General features: G+C 40.6%; 1 protein-coding gene across 16 annotated transcripts in view; it reads left to right on the top strand.

Annotated features, from left to right (window-relative positions):
* SLC25A26 (solute carrier family 25 member 26) overlaps positions 1 to 13,705 on the top strand; it is a 138,990-nt gene that overhangs the window by 36,053 nt on the left and 89,232 nt on the right. For 10 of the 16 annotated variants that reach the window (XM_060202925.1, XM_060202919.1, XM_060202924.1 and 7 more), the window contains 2 exons: positions 2,375 to 2,479; positions 4,949 to 4,996. The exons of 3 other annotated variants lie outside the window; for them this stretch is intronic. In XM_060202925.1, coding sequence (XP_060058908.1) covers positions 2,375 to 2,479; positions 4,949 to 4,996 — 153 coding nt within the window. The remainder of the gene's footprint in view (positions 1 to 2,374; positions 2,480 to 4,948; positions 4,997 to 13,705) is intronic. 3 more of the 16 variants (XM_060202922.1, XM_060202920.1, XM_060202932.1) reach the window with 1 other exon arrangement.

Genomic DNA, 13,705 nt, shown 5'->3' with positions numbered 1-13,705 from the left:
ACATTCCTTCCCTTCCCTTTTCCCCTTTTTTTTTTTCAAATTACCATTAGTGTTGTCGCTGGGGCTAGGAATCCACTACTCCCAGCAGCCCCCCATTTTCCTCCATTCCATTTTATTTAATAAAGCAGTAATTGAGAGGGGAACGGGAAGTACAGGAGGAGGGACATGAGATACACTTGTAGACCCACTTCACTGCTCCTCAAGTGTCCCTCCTGCAGGTGGGGAGTAGGAATTGTCTACTTTTCTTACATTTCAAATATATATGTACTTATATTATGTATTTTATAATATACATACATAGTCTCTTATGTGTATATTAAGCATACAATACATACATATAAACTTTTATAACTCTAAACGTTTTAAAATCAGTCTCCCCAATCATATGCAGTACATTTAACCAACAGTCTGGTTTGTACTACCTAAGCTGCAGAATAAGTTTGTGTGAAGGATTAAATATAGAATTTTCATTGAAACAGTTTAAAAGAGTATGTCATAGAATCCTTTCCTGGGCCCTGATTTCTTCCCCTTCCCCTCCTTGCCTTCTACCTTCTGTGGGCATATTCCTTCTGGTTTGACCTACTCTTCTGCCTTTGAATTTTATTGAGATATAATTGACACAAGATATTATATTAAAGGTGTAAGATAGTGATTATATATAGCAAAAGAAACACCATAATAAGTTTTATTAAAATGCATAACCTCACAACATTTTTTGTCTGGTGACAACTTTTAAGATCTACTCTTATAGCAATTTCAAACACACAGTACAGATCCATTATCTGTAACTAGCCATGTTGCATATTCTGCCCCAGGTCTTAGTCTGCATCTTCAGATGGAAATTTTATATATTTTGACTACCTTCACCTGTTTTTGTACACCTCACACCCCTGCCTCTGGTAGCTATCAGTCTGTTTTCTGTATTTATTTACTTGAGATTCCACATATAAGTGAGACAAGCCATATAGTGTTTTTCTTTGATGCTTTTCACTTAGTGTTGTGTCCTCAAGCTGCATCTGTATTGTCAGAAATGGCAGCATTATTTTATTTTTTATGACTGAATAATATTCCACCGAAAGATGTATGCACACATATATATGCCACCTTTCTTTAGTGGACACTGAGGTTGTTTCCAAGGCTTAACCACAGTAGATGGTGCTCCTGTCGGCACAGACGATGTAGATACTTTTGAACATGGTAGTTTAGTTTCCTTTGGCTGCATACCTAGTAGAATGCTATGTGATATTGTAGTTATATTTTTAAAGAAATCTCTATGCTGTTCTCCATAGCCATGGTACCAAATTTATGTTTTCACTGACAGTGTGCAAGAGATAATTTACCTCTATATCCACTCCAGTATTAGTTTTATCTTTTTGATGACAGCCAACCTAATACATACAGAGTGGTTGACTAGTTCTTTTTTGACCCAGTTTTTGAGAATAAGTAGAGTACTGAAGCCAGAGTTCTGGAAATGTGAGTTTGAAGTGGTGCATACCTGATTCTGGCATGTTATCCAGGATGATGTCAAAATTACTTGCTCTAATAATGGACAGTTCTGAATGCGAACCTACTAGGACCTGTGTCAATTTGAGTGATATAGCAGGGTCTGAGAGTGTCTGGAGAATTCTAACTGTTGCATGGCGGGGGAGGTTTGGGGTATTGGTGCCAAGAGCTGGCTGAGGCTGATAAGTGAGATGGAAGGCTAGTGATAACCAGATGGTGATCAGTTTTGCTTCTGCTGATGTTTATACATTACTTCCAGTAAAGCATGGGCCTTTTGTTTTATCCTTCCATCAAACATAATTTAAATGGCTGTCCTGGGGCCACGCGGTGGCGCACCTGGTTAAGCGCACACATTACAGTGCACCAGGGCCCAGGTTCAAACTCCTGGTCCCCACTTGCAGGGGCGAAACTTCCTAAGTGGTGAAGCAGGGCTGCAGGTGTCTCTCGCTCTCTCCCTCTCTATCTGCCCCTCTCCTGTCAATTTCTCTATCTGTATCCAATAATAAGTAAAATTAAAAAATAATAAATGACTGTCCTGTGATACCACCATATCTGTGCTAGGTATTGGAAAGTCAAAATGAATAAATGTGTCATTGATTTTATAGATTGATATGTTTAGAGCAACATTGCAGAAGAGAATCAGTGCAGGACAAGGAAGGAAAAGTTCTTGACTGATGAAACAGTGCATGTCCACTAGGGGTCCAAGTGCTAAGAGGTTTTAAAAAACCTTTTAGGACACTCTATGGAATTTTTCTTTTGTCTTAGACTATGCATTATACTTTCTGTACTGTACATTTTGCTTGAGATAAAAGCTTCATGTTTCATTTCCGTTATTTCTTTTTTTAGAATGCATTAATTTTTTATATTTTAGGTTGCCTGCCTGATTCGAGTTCCCTCTGAAGTAGTTAAGCAGAGGGCACAGGTATCTGCTTCTTCGAGAACTTTTAAGATTTTCTCTGGTATCCTATGTGAAGAGGTGAGATGTCTTTAAACTCTCTTATCATTATTGAGATTTTATTATCTTTATTTATTTATTAGATAGAGACTACCAGAAAGTGAGAGGGGAGGGTTGGATAGAGAGGAAGAGAGACAGAGACACCTACAGCACTGCTTGACCACTCATTAAGCTTTCCCCCTGCAGGTGGGGACTGGGGACTTGAACCTGGGTCCTTGCACATTGTAACATGTGCGCTCAACCAGGTGTGCCACCACCCAGCCCCTATCATTATTGAGATTTTATAGTAGCTAATATAACTTGTGTATTTCATATCAGGAGCTTTAGAAGACATTGAAAGCTAATTTTAATAACCAGTTGTAGTAACTTTTAAAAAATATTTATTTATTTATCCCCTTTTGTTGCCCTTGTTTTATTGTTGTAGTTATTATTATTGTTATTGATGACATCGTTGTTCGATAGGACAGAGAGAAATAGAGAGAGGAAGGGAAGACAGAGAGGGGGAGAGAAAGTTAGACACCTGCAGACCTGCTCCACCACCTGTGAAGTGACTCCCCTGCAGGTAGGGAAATGGGGGCTTGAAGCAGGATCCTTACGCCTGTCCTTGTGCTTTGCACCATGTTCGCTTAACCCTCTGCGCTACCGCCAGACTCCCTGTAGTAACTTTTAGTGCTTAGGAGTATCATTGTCTTTTGTGTGTTTTTGCCTATTTATTTTATTTTTAATACATTTTTATTATCTTTATTTATTTATTGGATAGAGACAGCCAGAAATTGAGAAGGGAGGGGATGATACAGAGGGAAAGATACAGACACCTGCAGCCCTGCTTCAGCACTCGCAAAGCTTTCCCCCTACAGGTGGGGCTCGAACCCGGGTCCTTGTGCATTGTAACATGTGCACTCGACCACGTGTACTACCACCCAGCCCCTCTGCCTTCTTATTTTCTTTCTTTTTCAGTTTTCTAAACAGAAGCATTGAATGACACTACTGTATTTGTTTAGCATTGTAGTTATCCTGTATTCTTTCTTTTCTCTTCCTTTCTTCCTTTCTTTCTTCCTTCCTTCCTTCCTTCCTTCTTTCCTTCCTTCCTTTCTTTCTTTCTTTCTTTCTTTCTTTCTTTCTTTCTTTCTTTCTTTCTTTCTTTCTTTCTTTCTTTCCTTTTTTCTACCAGCACATGAATCCTCTGCTCCCAACAGCCATTTTTTTCCTTTATATATTTTTTATTTGATAGGACAGAAATTGAGTAGGGAGGAGGAGATAGAGAGGGATAGAGAAAGATAAAACCTACAGACCTGCTTCACAACACTTGTGAAGCATCCCCCCTGCAGGTGGGGAATGGGGGCTCGAACCCAGGTCCTTGTGCATGGTAACCTGGGTGCTTAACCGGGTTCGCCACCACCCAGTCCCCTATTATCCTACAATTCTTTGAATTCAGCTATGGAGTAAACATTTAACAGAATTTAAGAACTCATGGCAGAAAAAGGAGTTCTAGAGTGATACTAGTGGCTGGTGCCATAATGTATATGTCAACATGTAATTCTTTGATCCCATGAGATAGTTCACCTGGGAGGGTGCACAACAGAGCACTCCCGTGTCATTCATGGAGTTTCCCTGTCTAAACTGCCCAGGATACTTCTCACATGCCACTGGCGATCAGATCTAGGGCTTCCTTATTTGGTAAGGGTCATGCCGTATTGCTGACTCACCTTTGAGTCCCTGAAAAAGTCATTAATTCTGCTACCTAGATGAAGAAATGGTGAACAATCTTATAAATAAGATCAATCAAGCAGAGGGTCCCTATTGAATCATGTGGATAGTTCAGTAGATAAGTCAAGGCTTGTCCAGGGATGTTTATCACTATTAATCACTATTATTAATGAATGCTTGATGTCCTCCGATTGACACTGTGAAATATAATTTCTGTATACAAAAGGTTAATTGACATCCTTTTTCCATTTGTTCTTGAAAATGTGTTTATTTAAATGATTTCAAGGGTCCTTTTTAGAAGAAACATTGAAAGCGGCTGAAGCTAAATTAATATGCAGTCAGTTCTGTTATTAGAGATGTTCTCATTTTAAAGGGAACTGACCTGAGCTCTATATGCTTTCTGCTAGCTTAGAGGCTTTAACGTCTTACACAGTTGTGCTCCTTGGGAGCTTTCTAGATCTCTGATTTTGGCAGGGCCAGGTGGTGACCCATCTGGCTGAGCACATATACAACAACATGCAAGGACTCAGATTCAAGCCCCCAGTTCCTACCTGGGTTGGGTGGGGGGAGGAACTTTACTAGCAGTGAAGCAGGGCTGCAGGTCTCTCTCTCTCTCTCCCTCTGGTCTCCCCCTTCCCTCAGTTTCTCCGTTTCTATCCAATTAATTAATTAATTAATTAAAATATGAAAAATAACATCCATTTTTAGAACAGGTAAGTCTGCTTTACCATTAAGAAATCTTGTTATTTCAACTTTCTAAAATCTTGACCTTGTTTGTTTCAGGGTATCAAAGGATTGTATCGCGGCTACAAAAGCACAGTTTTAAGAGAGGTAACTCATTTTATTCCTAATACTGAAGTTCACCAAGAATGATTTTTTGGGACTGGATGGTGGCGCACCTGGTTGAGTGCACGTTACAGTGCTCAAGGGCCCGGGTTTGAGCCCCTGGTCCCCACCTGCAGAAGGAAAGCTTTGCAAGTGGTGAAGCAGTGCTGCAGGTGTCTCTCCTTCTCTCTCCCTATTTCCCCTACCCTCTCGATTTCTGACTGTCATTATCTAATAAATGAAGATTAAAAAAACGATTTTTTAAGTGAGTTTGAAAAAAAGGTTAAAATTTATGGGAAAGCATGATCACATGAACATGTTTTTAAATTTTAATTTTTAAATTTTATTTATTTTTCTTTATTGGGGCATTAATGGCTTACGGTCAACAGTAAAGTATAGTAGTTTGTACATGCATAACATTTTCCAGTTTTCCACATGACAATTTAATCCCATCTAGGTCCCCCCTCTGCTATCATGTTCCGGGACCTGACCCCCCCCCCCCCCAATCCCAGAGTCATTTACTTTGGTGCAGTACACCAGTCACATTACCATGTATTAAGGTGCTCTGTTTGGTTTGACATCATTTCTTACATCTAATCAGTGGGCAGAACGGTTTTGCTGTTAAGAGTTATTTCAGTGATCTGAATGGTCTAGCCGGTAACTGCTCGTTATCATACTGATAGAGTGATTAAATGTAGACTACGGCTTGATTCAATGTAGATAATATATTAAGAATGACTATTAAGAATAAGAGATCAAAATGTGAAGTTAATGAAAAATTGGCAATGAAAGAACTTTGAGAAAAAAGTGTTAGCTCTTTTTTTAAAAAATATTTTATTTATTAATGAGAAAGGAGGAGAGAGAGAAAGAACCAGGTATCACTCTGGTACATGTGCTGCCAGGGATTGAACTCAAGACCTCATGCTTGAGAGTCCGATGCTTTATCCACTGTGCCACCTTCTGGACCACAGCTCTTGTTTTCCTGATGACTAAGTGAGATGATCGGGGGAGTTTAGTCTGGGTGGAGTCCTGGCACCCCAGGTGACTTGTGGTGCAGTGACAAGAGTGAACCTTGTCATTCTCTGTGCCTTCTAACTCTGAAGTTCTGTGATCATCTGTATGGTCAGTTTCCTATTCTTTCAATAGGAAAAAAAATTGATTTCAGTATTTTACTGCAGGAGGCTTGTTTTAATTTCTGCCTTACAAACAGGAGACTATTTTGAAGTTTAAAAAAGTTAATATATAGTTAAGTAACATGTAAGAGGAGTCATTGATTAGGTCATCATTTTCTTTTTTCTTAAGAGCTTAAATCATATTAGTTTTTTCTACGACTTTAACTGACAACTACAATTGTAAGATACTTGAAATGTATAGTCAGATGATTTGAGAAGTGCATACATTATGACAAAAAAAAAAAAACCCTGTGACTTAATTATCACTGCATAACCACTATGCTCAGCTACCTCCCCTGAACATAGTCATCTGTTTTCTTTTCTTTTCTTTTCTTTTTTGCCTCCAGGGTTATTGTTGGGGCTTAGTGCCTGCGCCACAGATCCTCTGCTCCTGGAGGCCATTTTTCCCATTTTCATTGCCCTTGTTATTGCACTTTTTAAAAATTGTTATTGTTGTTATAGCTGTTGTTGTTGGATAGGACAAAGAAAAATGGAGAGAGGAGGGGAAGACAGAGGGAGAGAGACATATAGACACCTGCAGACCACCTGTGAAGTGACCCCCCCCCTGCAGGTGGGGAGCCTGGGCCTTGAACCAGGAATCCCTATGCCAGTCCTTGTGCTTCGTACCATGTACACTTAATCTGCTGCGTTACTGCCCGGCTCCCGCCATCTGTTTTTCTATTCTTATTTTCTCTTTGGAGGTCTTTGGATGCTAAATCATTGTCATTTATATTTACATTTAAAAAAATGTTTATAATATTTATTTATTGGATAGAGACAGCCAGAAATCAAGAGGGAAGGGGGTGATAGGGAGAGAGACAGAGAGACACCTGGGTCCTTGCGCATTGTAATACATGCGCAAGGTATTAACCAGGTGCGCCACCACCCGGCCCCTTATATTTACATTTCTAACTTAGATGCATTTCATAATTACTAGAACATTAAGGGGCCAGGTGGTGGCAGACTTGGTTGAGCATTAAAACAGGGCTGCAGGTGTTTTTCTCTCTCCATCTCCCACTCCCCTCTCAATTTCCCTCTGTCCTGTTAAATTAAAAAAAAGAAAAGATTGCTTATCATCATTCTGTTTATGTTTATTTATTTTTACCAAAATGCTGCTCAACTCTGGCTTATGATGGTGCGGGGAATTGAACCCTGGTACTTTGGAACTTCAGGCATGAGAGTCTCTTTGCATAACCATTATATTATCTCCCCCCCCCCCGTTTATCATCATTTAAAAAATTGTTTTATTTATTTATTGGATAAAGACAGCCAGAAATTGAGAGGAAGGGGGGAGATAGAAAGGGAAAGAGACAGAGGCATCTGTAGCCCTGCCTCACCACTCATGAAGCTTTCCCACTGCAAGTGGGGACTGGGGGCTCGAACCCAGGTCCTTGCACATTGTAATGTGTGCTCAGCCAAGTGCACCACCATCTGACCCCTGCTTGTCATTTTACTCTTATATAATTTTTAATATTTTATTTACTTATTTTTGGAAAGAGAGAGGTCTAGAGGGCAGGGAGAGGGAGATAGGAAAGATGGGGAGCGGGGTAGAGAGTGCATGCAGGTGTGCAAATGCCAGCTGCAGTTTGTGAAGCTTCCCCCTGCAGGCCAGGTGGGTCCTGCTTGAACCCAGGTCCTTGAGCATAATAACATGTCTGCTCTACTGGGTCTGCCACCACTCTGCTCCCTCCCCAGGTACTTTTCCGATTTTGTTTTCTACTATAGACTATAGTCTTCTGTATGAAACACCAGCAGTGTTAAGTGTTATTTAAAGCTTTGATCTCCACAAGGTGGAACCTTTAATATAGCTTGGTGCAGTTGATTGCAACTTTAGAAAGAGAAATCCCTCTCCAGGGCAAATGAAATGTTTGAAATTTAGCTATTAGTGTGATGATATCTGTCCATGACCCTGGGTCCATACTCCCAGAGGGTTAAAGAACAGGAAAGCTATCAGGGGAGGGGATGGGATATGGAGTTCTAGTGGTGGGAATTGTACCCCTCTTATCCTATGGTCTTGTCAGTGTTTCCATTTTATAAATTAAAAGCAAAAAAAGAAAAAAAAATCATCTGCACTGTATTTTCATCTTGTACTTATTTTCTTACAAAACATGTGCTATGTACTCTCGTTTTACCTAGCTGCAGAAAAATGAGCATGAGAGCAGAGAATCTTTTTTTATTTTTCCAAGATACACTGAATAAATGAATATATATGCACACTGGAGAATACTGGCTTCACATACAGATAAAACACACAGTTACAACTGCATTCTCTTTTAAACATTTGTTTTGACGTATGTCATGCTTGTAATTAATTTCTACACGTCAGTTCTTGCAAATATAAGTCATCTACTTAGATGACTTTATTTACTCAAAATGGCCGTGTTTCGTTGGAAATTTAATTGGGGTCTTCTGCATTATACGTATTCATAAAAGACCTTTCAGAACTGATTTTTGTTGAAATATTGCTTTTGTAGAGATTCTCTGATGGAATGAGAGAGGAATTATTGCTGAATAGAACGTAACTTCTTTTCAAAATGAGAAAAATAATAAGTGATATATCTGCTTTAAACTAAAACTTTGCATTATAAATAGTTTCAGTTCTTACTTTATTCTGATACCACTGTCAAATGTTTTTGCCAAGAGCTTGTTCTATTGTTTCAATAAGAAAATGCCTCGGAACCTCAGTGAGAATCACCAGGAAACTCATGCGTTTATTCTTTGTACATTTTTTTCTTTAAAATAGTTTTAGTTCACTAGCTGTAGCTCATTAAAATGAGATTGAAGTTTGAATCCATGCATAAAAAGGTAGATTATGTGTGTTTTTTTTAGATTTGGTGAATACTGGCACATTTTTTCCCCATATTCTTGCATTTGATGTTTGTGGAGATTGTACACCTATCCTCTGTTTTCTTAAATTATTTTAGTAACTGTAAATTTTAGACTGAATATAAGCAAGGTTAGCAGACAATGCTACTTCCCTCCCCCCTTTCAATACTCATTTTTCCTCACAAGCTTGGCCAGATTAGATGTGGCCAAGCTTTGTGGTGCAGCAGCATTACTGCAGTAAGATGGAAGTGGAAAGTAAAATCACAGCCAGGCTGACTTCAGAGGGTCCATTGTCTTGAAAGATGTAGGTGAAGAAGCTTTAGCATCTTACGTGTGAATAGTAGGGCTGCTACAGAAGACTCATGGTAGCAAACAGGGAGAAACTCAAGAAAGGAAAACACTTGTTTCCCCAAAAGAAGTAAAAATTGTTGTTGTTGTGGCCAGGTGTCAGTCTGCACTGCGGAGAAGAGAGAGAGAGGAGGTCTGGAACAAGTGGGGTACACAAATCTTTATTATAGGATTGGGGGGTGGCTCAGGCCACGTGGAGTCAGCTGACAATGGCCGCCCCCACTACCTCACCAGGCAGAGAGAGAGAGAGAGAGAGCGCGACCCGAAGGAGCCCAGCGAGAGAGAGAGCGAGAGAGCCGAGGGCCCAGAGGGGGGGGGGAATGAGGGGGCTTTTATTGGGCAATAACCAGGGGTGACATGTGGGGGCAGGATTGGTTGAAGGGGGCACTGTGGGGCGTGGTAAAACCTGGGGGGCGGAGACTGCATCAGAATAATTCCTCAGCATCATCTCCTCCTTTCCCCTTATATCTAAATGGACACAGTAAAGAAAAATGGAATGGAGCAGGCTTAAATGTTATTAAAGGGTGCCGTGCTCAGGTGGGAAGATGTAGGACTTCTGTGGAGGAGGGAAGGCTTAAATGGCTGCCAACCTTGTGAGATTTATGTGTCCCCCTGTGCTCAACCCCTCTTTAGGGAGAGAGACTTACCTGGAGGGACTCATCACATAGGTTTAAGCGCAGCCTGCTCAACCATCTCTTCACAATATCTCTACATCTTTTTCTATCTTTATATCTAGTCATAGCATAAGATGGTTCAAAGTCTGTAAAAGACTGTCGTGGAGCAGAAACCTTTTTGGCATAAACCTAAATGATATAGGGACAAGTAGGGGAGTAGTAAAAGCCAGTGTGGTGTGAAGGGGAGGGTAGGTGTGTAAAGGAATGTTCCCTGCTTGGGGGGGGAAGGGACAAGGGTACATAATGAGGGGGAGGCGGGAGGGCATGACCCACCAAACAGAGGGGCTATTTGGCATTGTATAGTCCTCAAGGCAACAGTCTGTAAAGTCTGTGAACTACTCAGGATCAGTCTATGAAAAACCAGCAGCGTGAAGGGAAATAAGCTGCTTCAAACTTCTGTAAAATGTCTATAGGGTATGCCAGCAAGTCCGATATAAGTCTCAGTCCATAGTAGGTGGCTAGGGGACGAACTGGCAGGGGATGAGACGCTGCATGAGGGAGGTCAGCCACTGGAATTCTGCTTTTCTGTAGATAGCCAGCTGGAACCGCCAACATGTGACAGGCAAGTCAGAAGCAGGAACAGCAAGCAGGCATTGAGAAAGTTCTGTCCTTGGAGTCTGTGTATCAGGTTCTTCAGATCACATTAAGTGACATCTAGAGTTTCGGGAGGTGTGCCACTGTAGTCGTGCTGTCTAGTGGGTGACGTCAGGGTGTGCAGGGGTTCAGATGGTTTTTCCGGGATTCCTGTGAAAGAAACACAAACAATCTGCTTCTCGTGGTTAATTTGAACTTGTAACAAGTTAGAGGTTTATTATAGTTGATACCTCGATTGTTGTTTTCGACGGGTTAGGTTGTTTTCGCCGGGCTGGCTTCACGGGCAGGTAACAGACGACCAGGGACTCATAGTTGAGCTGTAGGCATGCAGGACGCAGCACAATCTAAGACAAGCTAAGCTAAACTCAAGGTAAAGTACTCTAAAACTCACAATGTTGTCTTTATATATACTTCCCAAGTAGGGTGGAAACAGGATGTGACATAGAGAGGGTGGAGAGAAAAGTGACTGGTGAAAATCAGAGTGTGACAAAGAGGGGGCAGATTAGGCAAGAATCCTATCACTGAACCACAAATGCCCTGGAGGGAAGGTGGAACTTGTTAACAGTGGTTATGTAAATAAAATAGTGTTAAGCAGGGGGGATTTAAACCAAATGAAACAGAAGGGGTCTCATGCATACCAACACTCGATGATTATAATTGGTTTAAATATCTTTATGATTTTATTTAAAGGTCATCTAATGTGATCCTCCTGTAGATCCTCTCTACAGCAGGATCTTGAGACCAATTTTAGTTAAAATATGTATTTTAAACAGACTCAAATTGCTTAGAGAGTTAACACATTTTCGTGACAATGATTTTAACGTTTACAGTGCCAGATTGATGCCAGATCTGTTGTGGATTAATTTCCACAAGATAGTTTACAGGGCACTTTTGGGGGCCCTCCAAAGATGTCCTGTATATAAAATTTATATATTTTAGTTTTGGGAATGTATAGTCATGTTAAACATTTAGACTTTTACCTTAAATAGTTAGTTACCTTAGCAAATTAAATTTTACCTTGTCTGGTAATAATGTAGCTGTAGGGTTACACTTTTGACTGTTAAGTTACTGTTACCAAACTTGAGACATACCCATAAACATTTAGTTATAACACACTGGAGGAAAAAGCACCTTTGTTATAAAAACATATCATTTTAAAAACAATTTTATATCTGTCATTAGTCACACAGTTTAAGACTAAACACTTACATGTATACCAAAACTATATAGAAAAATCAAAAGAGGGAGAAAAACAAAAATTTTGGAATGTTTCTGGACGTCTCCAGAAACTTTGACTGTGTCCAGCATTTTTATATAAAGCCAGTTACCTTTTAGAGTACTCCGAGCAGATGGGTTATGCAAAAAAAATTTTTTGTCATTCAACACACTCACTCACAAAACACAACTGGCCAGTTATAACATAAGACTTTCAGGGAAAGGGTAGGAGAGAGGTCTCTGTGAGCCAGATTTTGTAGGTTCAGCCATGTCGTATTATGGGTCCTGGGATGTATCCTGCATCTGGTCCTCTTGTAGTATTTCTTGTTCTTCAGGGATAACAGCGCCATCCTGTGGGTATTGTTGGACATGGCGGGCAGGAACCCAGACAGGTTTAGAGAAATTTTGAGGGAAAACGCATGCGAAACCCCTTCCCATGGTCAATAGGGGGTCAGGCCCTTTCCAAATTTTATCGAGTGGGTCTCTCCATTTGACCTTAATGGATGGAAGGGTAGATGGTGTTTGCCAGTGAAGAATAATAGGAGGTAGGTCCGAATTATTGTAAATATTAAAGAGATTTAATGTAGTTAAGGCTTTTGCTAGCTGGATATTGGGGGAATATGTTCCTCCTTTAACTTTATTTAATTGAGCCTTAAGGGTTTGATGGGCCCTCTCGACAATGCCTTGTCCCTGTGGATTATAGGGAATGTCTGTGGTATGAGTAATGTTCCAGAGGGAACAAAAATCTTTAAATTGTTTGGTAAACGCCGGTCCATGGTCAGTTTTCAGTTGAAGATGTAAGCCCATCACAGCAAAACAGGAGAGCATATGGCTTACAAGCTTTTTAGCGCTTTGTCCTGTCTGAGCTGTAGCCCACATAAATTTAGAAAAGGTATCTATTGAGACAAACACATATTTTTGTTTGCCAAAGTTTGATATGTGGGTGACATCAATTTGCCAAATAGCATTAGCTTTTAAACCTTGGGGGTTAACCCCAAGGGTCTGGATAGCAGGTGTCTTTATGAGACTTGCACAAGAAGAGCATGTATCAAGGATATGTTTTAACTGGTACAGGAACATCAGGAAATCGAGCTCGAAGGCCTTTAAGATTAACATGGTTTAGAGAATGAAAATTAGCAGGATCAGAGACCGAGACTGGGAAAGTTCCTGTGGAGGCAAAGCGGTCAACTGCAGCGTTCCATTCGGACAGGGAACCAGGAAGAGGGCTGTGGGAACGAAGGTGTTGAATATACAGTGGTTGGGTTCGAGAACAGAGCATAGAGGCAATTTGAATCAAGAGAGGTGAAAGTGGGTTGTCATCAATTTTCACATAAGAACAAGCCAGCCATGGGAGTAAGTTAACAGTATACACACTGTCAGAAAAAAGGTTGAAGGATTCTGGTACAGCTTTTAATGCAAGGAAAACAGCATAAAGTTCTTTGTACTGAGGGGAATTCTCAGGAAGCTCAGTAAAGAGAGGTTTAGGAGATTGTTTGTCTGGGTAATATATAAGGGCAGCAGCTCCCCTTTTTCCGCCATCAGTAAAGATAGTAGGAGCAGAGGAAATGGGATCCCGAGAGAAAAGTTTAGGTGCTAGTAGAGGCAGAAGAGGTAAAGAAGCTATCAATTTATTGGAAGGAAAATGGTTATCTATTTGTCCTGGAAACCCCAGGAAGCTTATGGCAAAGCGGGAATGATGGCGTATAAGCCACTCTGTATCTGTGAGAGAAAAGGGCAGAATAATTAAATCCGGTTCTTTCCCTAAGACCTGCACAGACCTATTTCTCCCTTGGTGAACCATGAATGCTAACGCGTCTATCTCAGTGAGGAGTCTTGGAGCTCCTCCTACTGGCGTGTGAAGCCACTCGAGAACCCCATGGTCTTGT

The sequence above is a fragment of the Erinaceus europaeus genome, chromosome 12, assembly GCF_950295315.1.
Source record: "Erinaceus europaeus chromosome 12, mEriEur2.1, whole genome shotgun sequence".
NCBI lineage: Eukaryota > Metazoa > Chordata > Mammalia > Eulipotyphla > Erinaceidae > Erinaceus > Erinaceus europaeus.
Note: the sequence above shows the minus strand (reverse complement) of the source record. Positions and strands in the feature narration are given on the sequence as shown.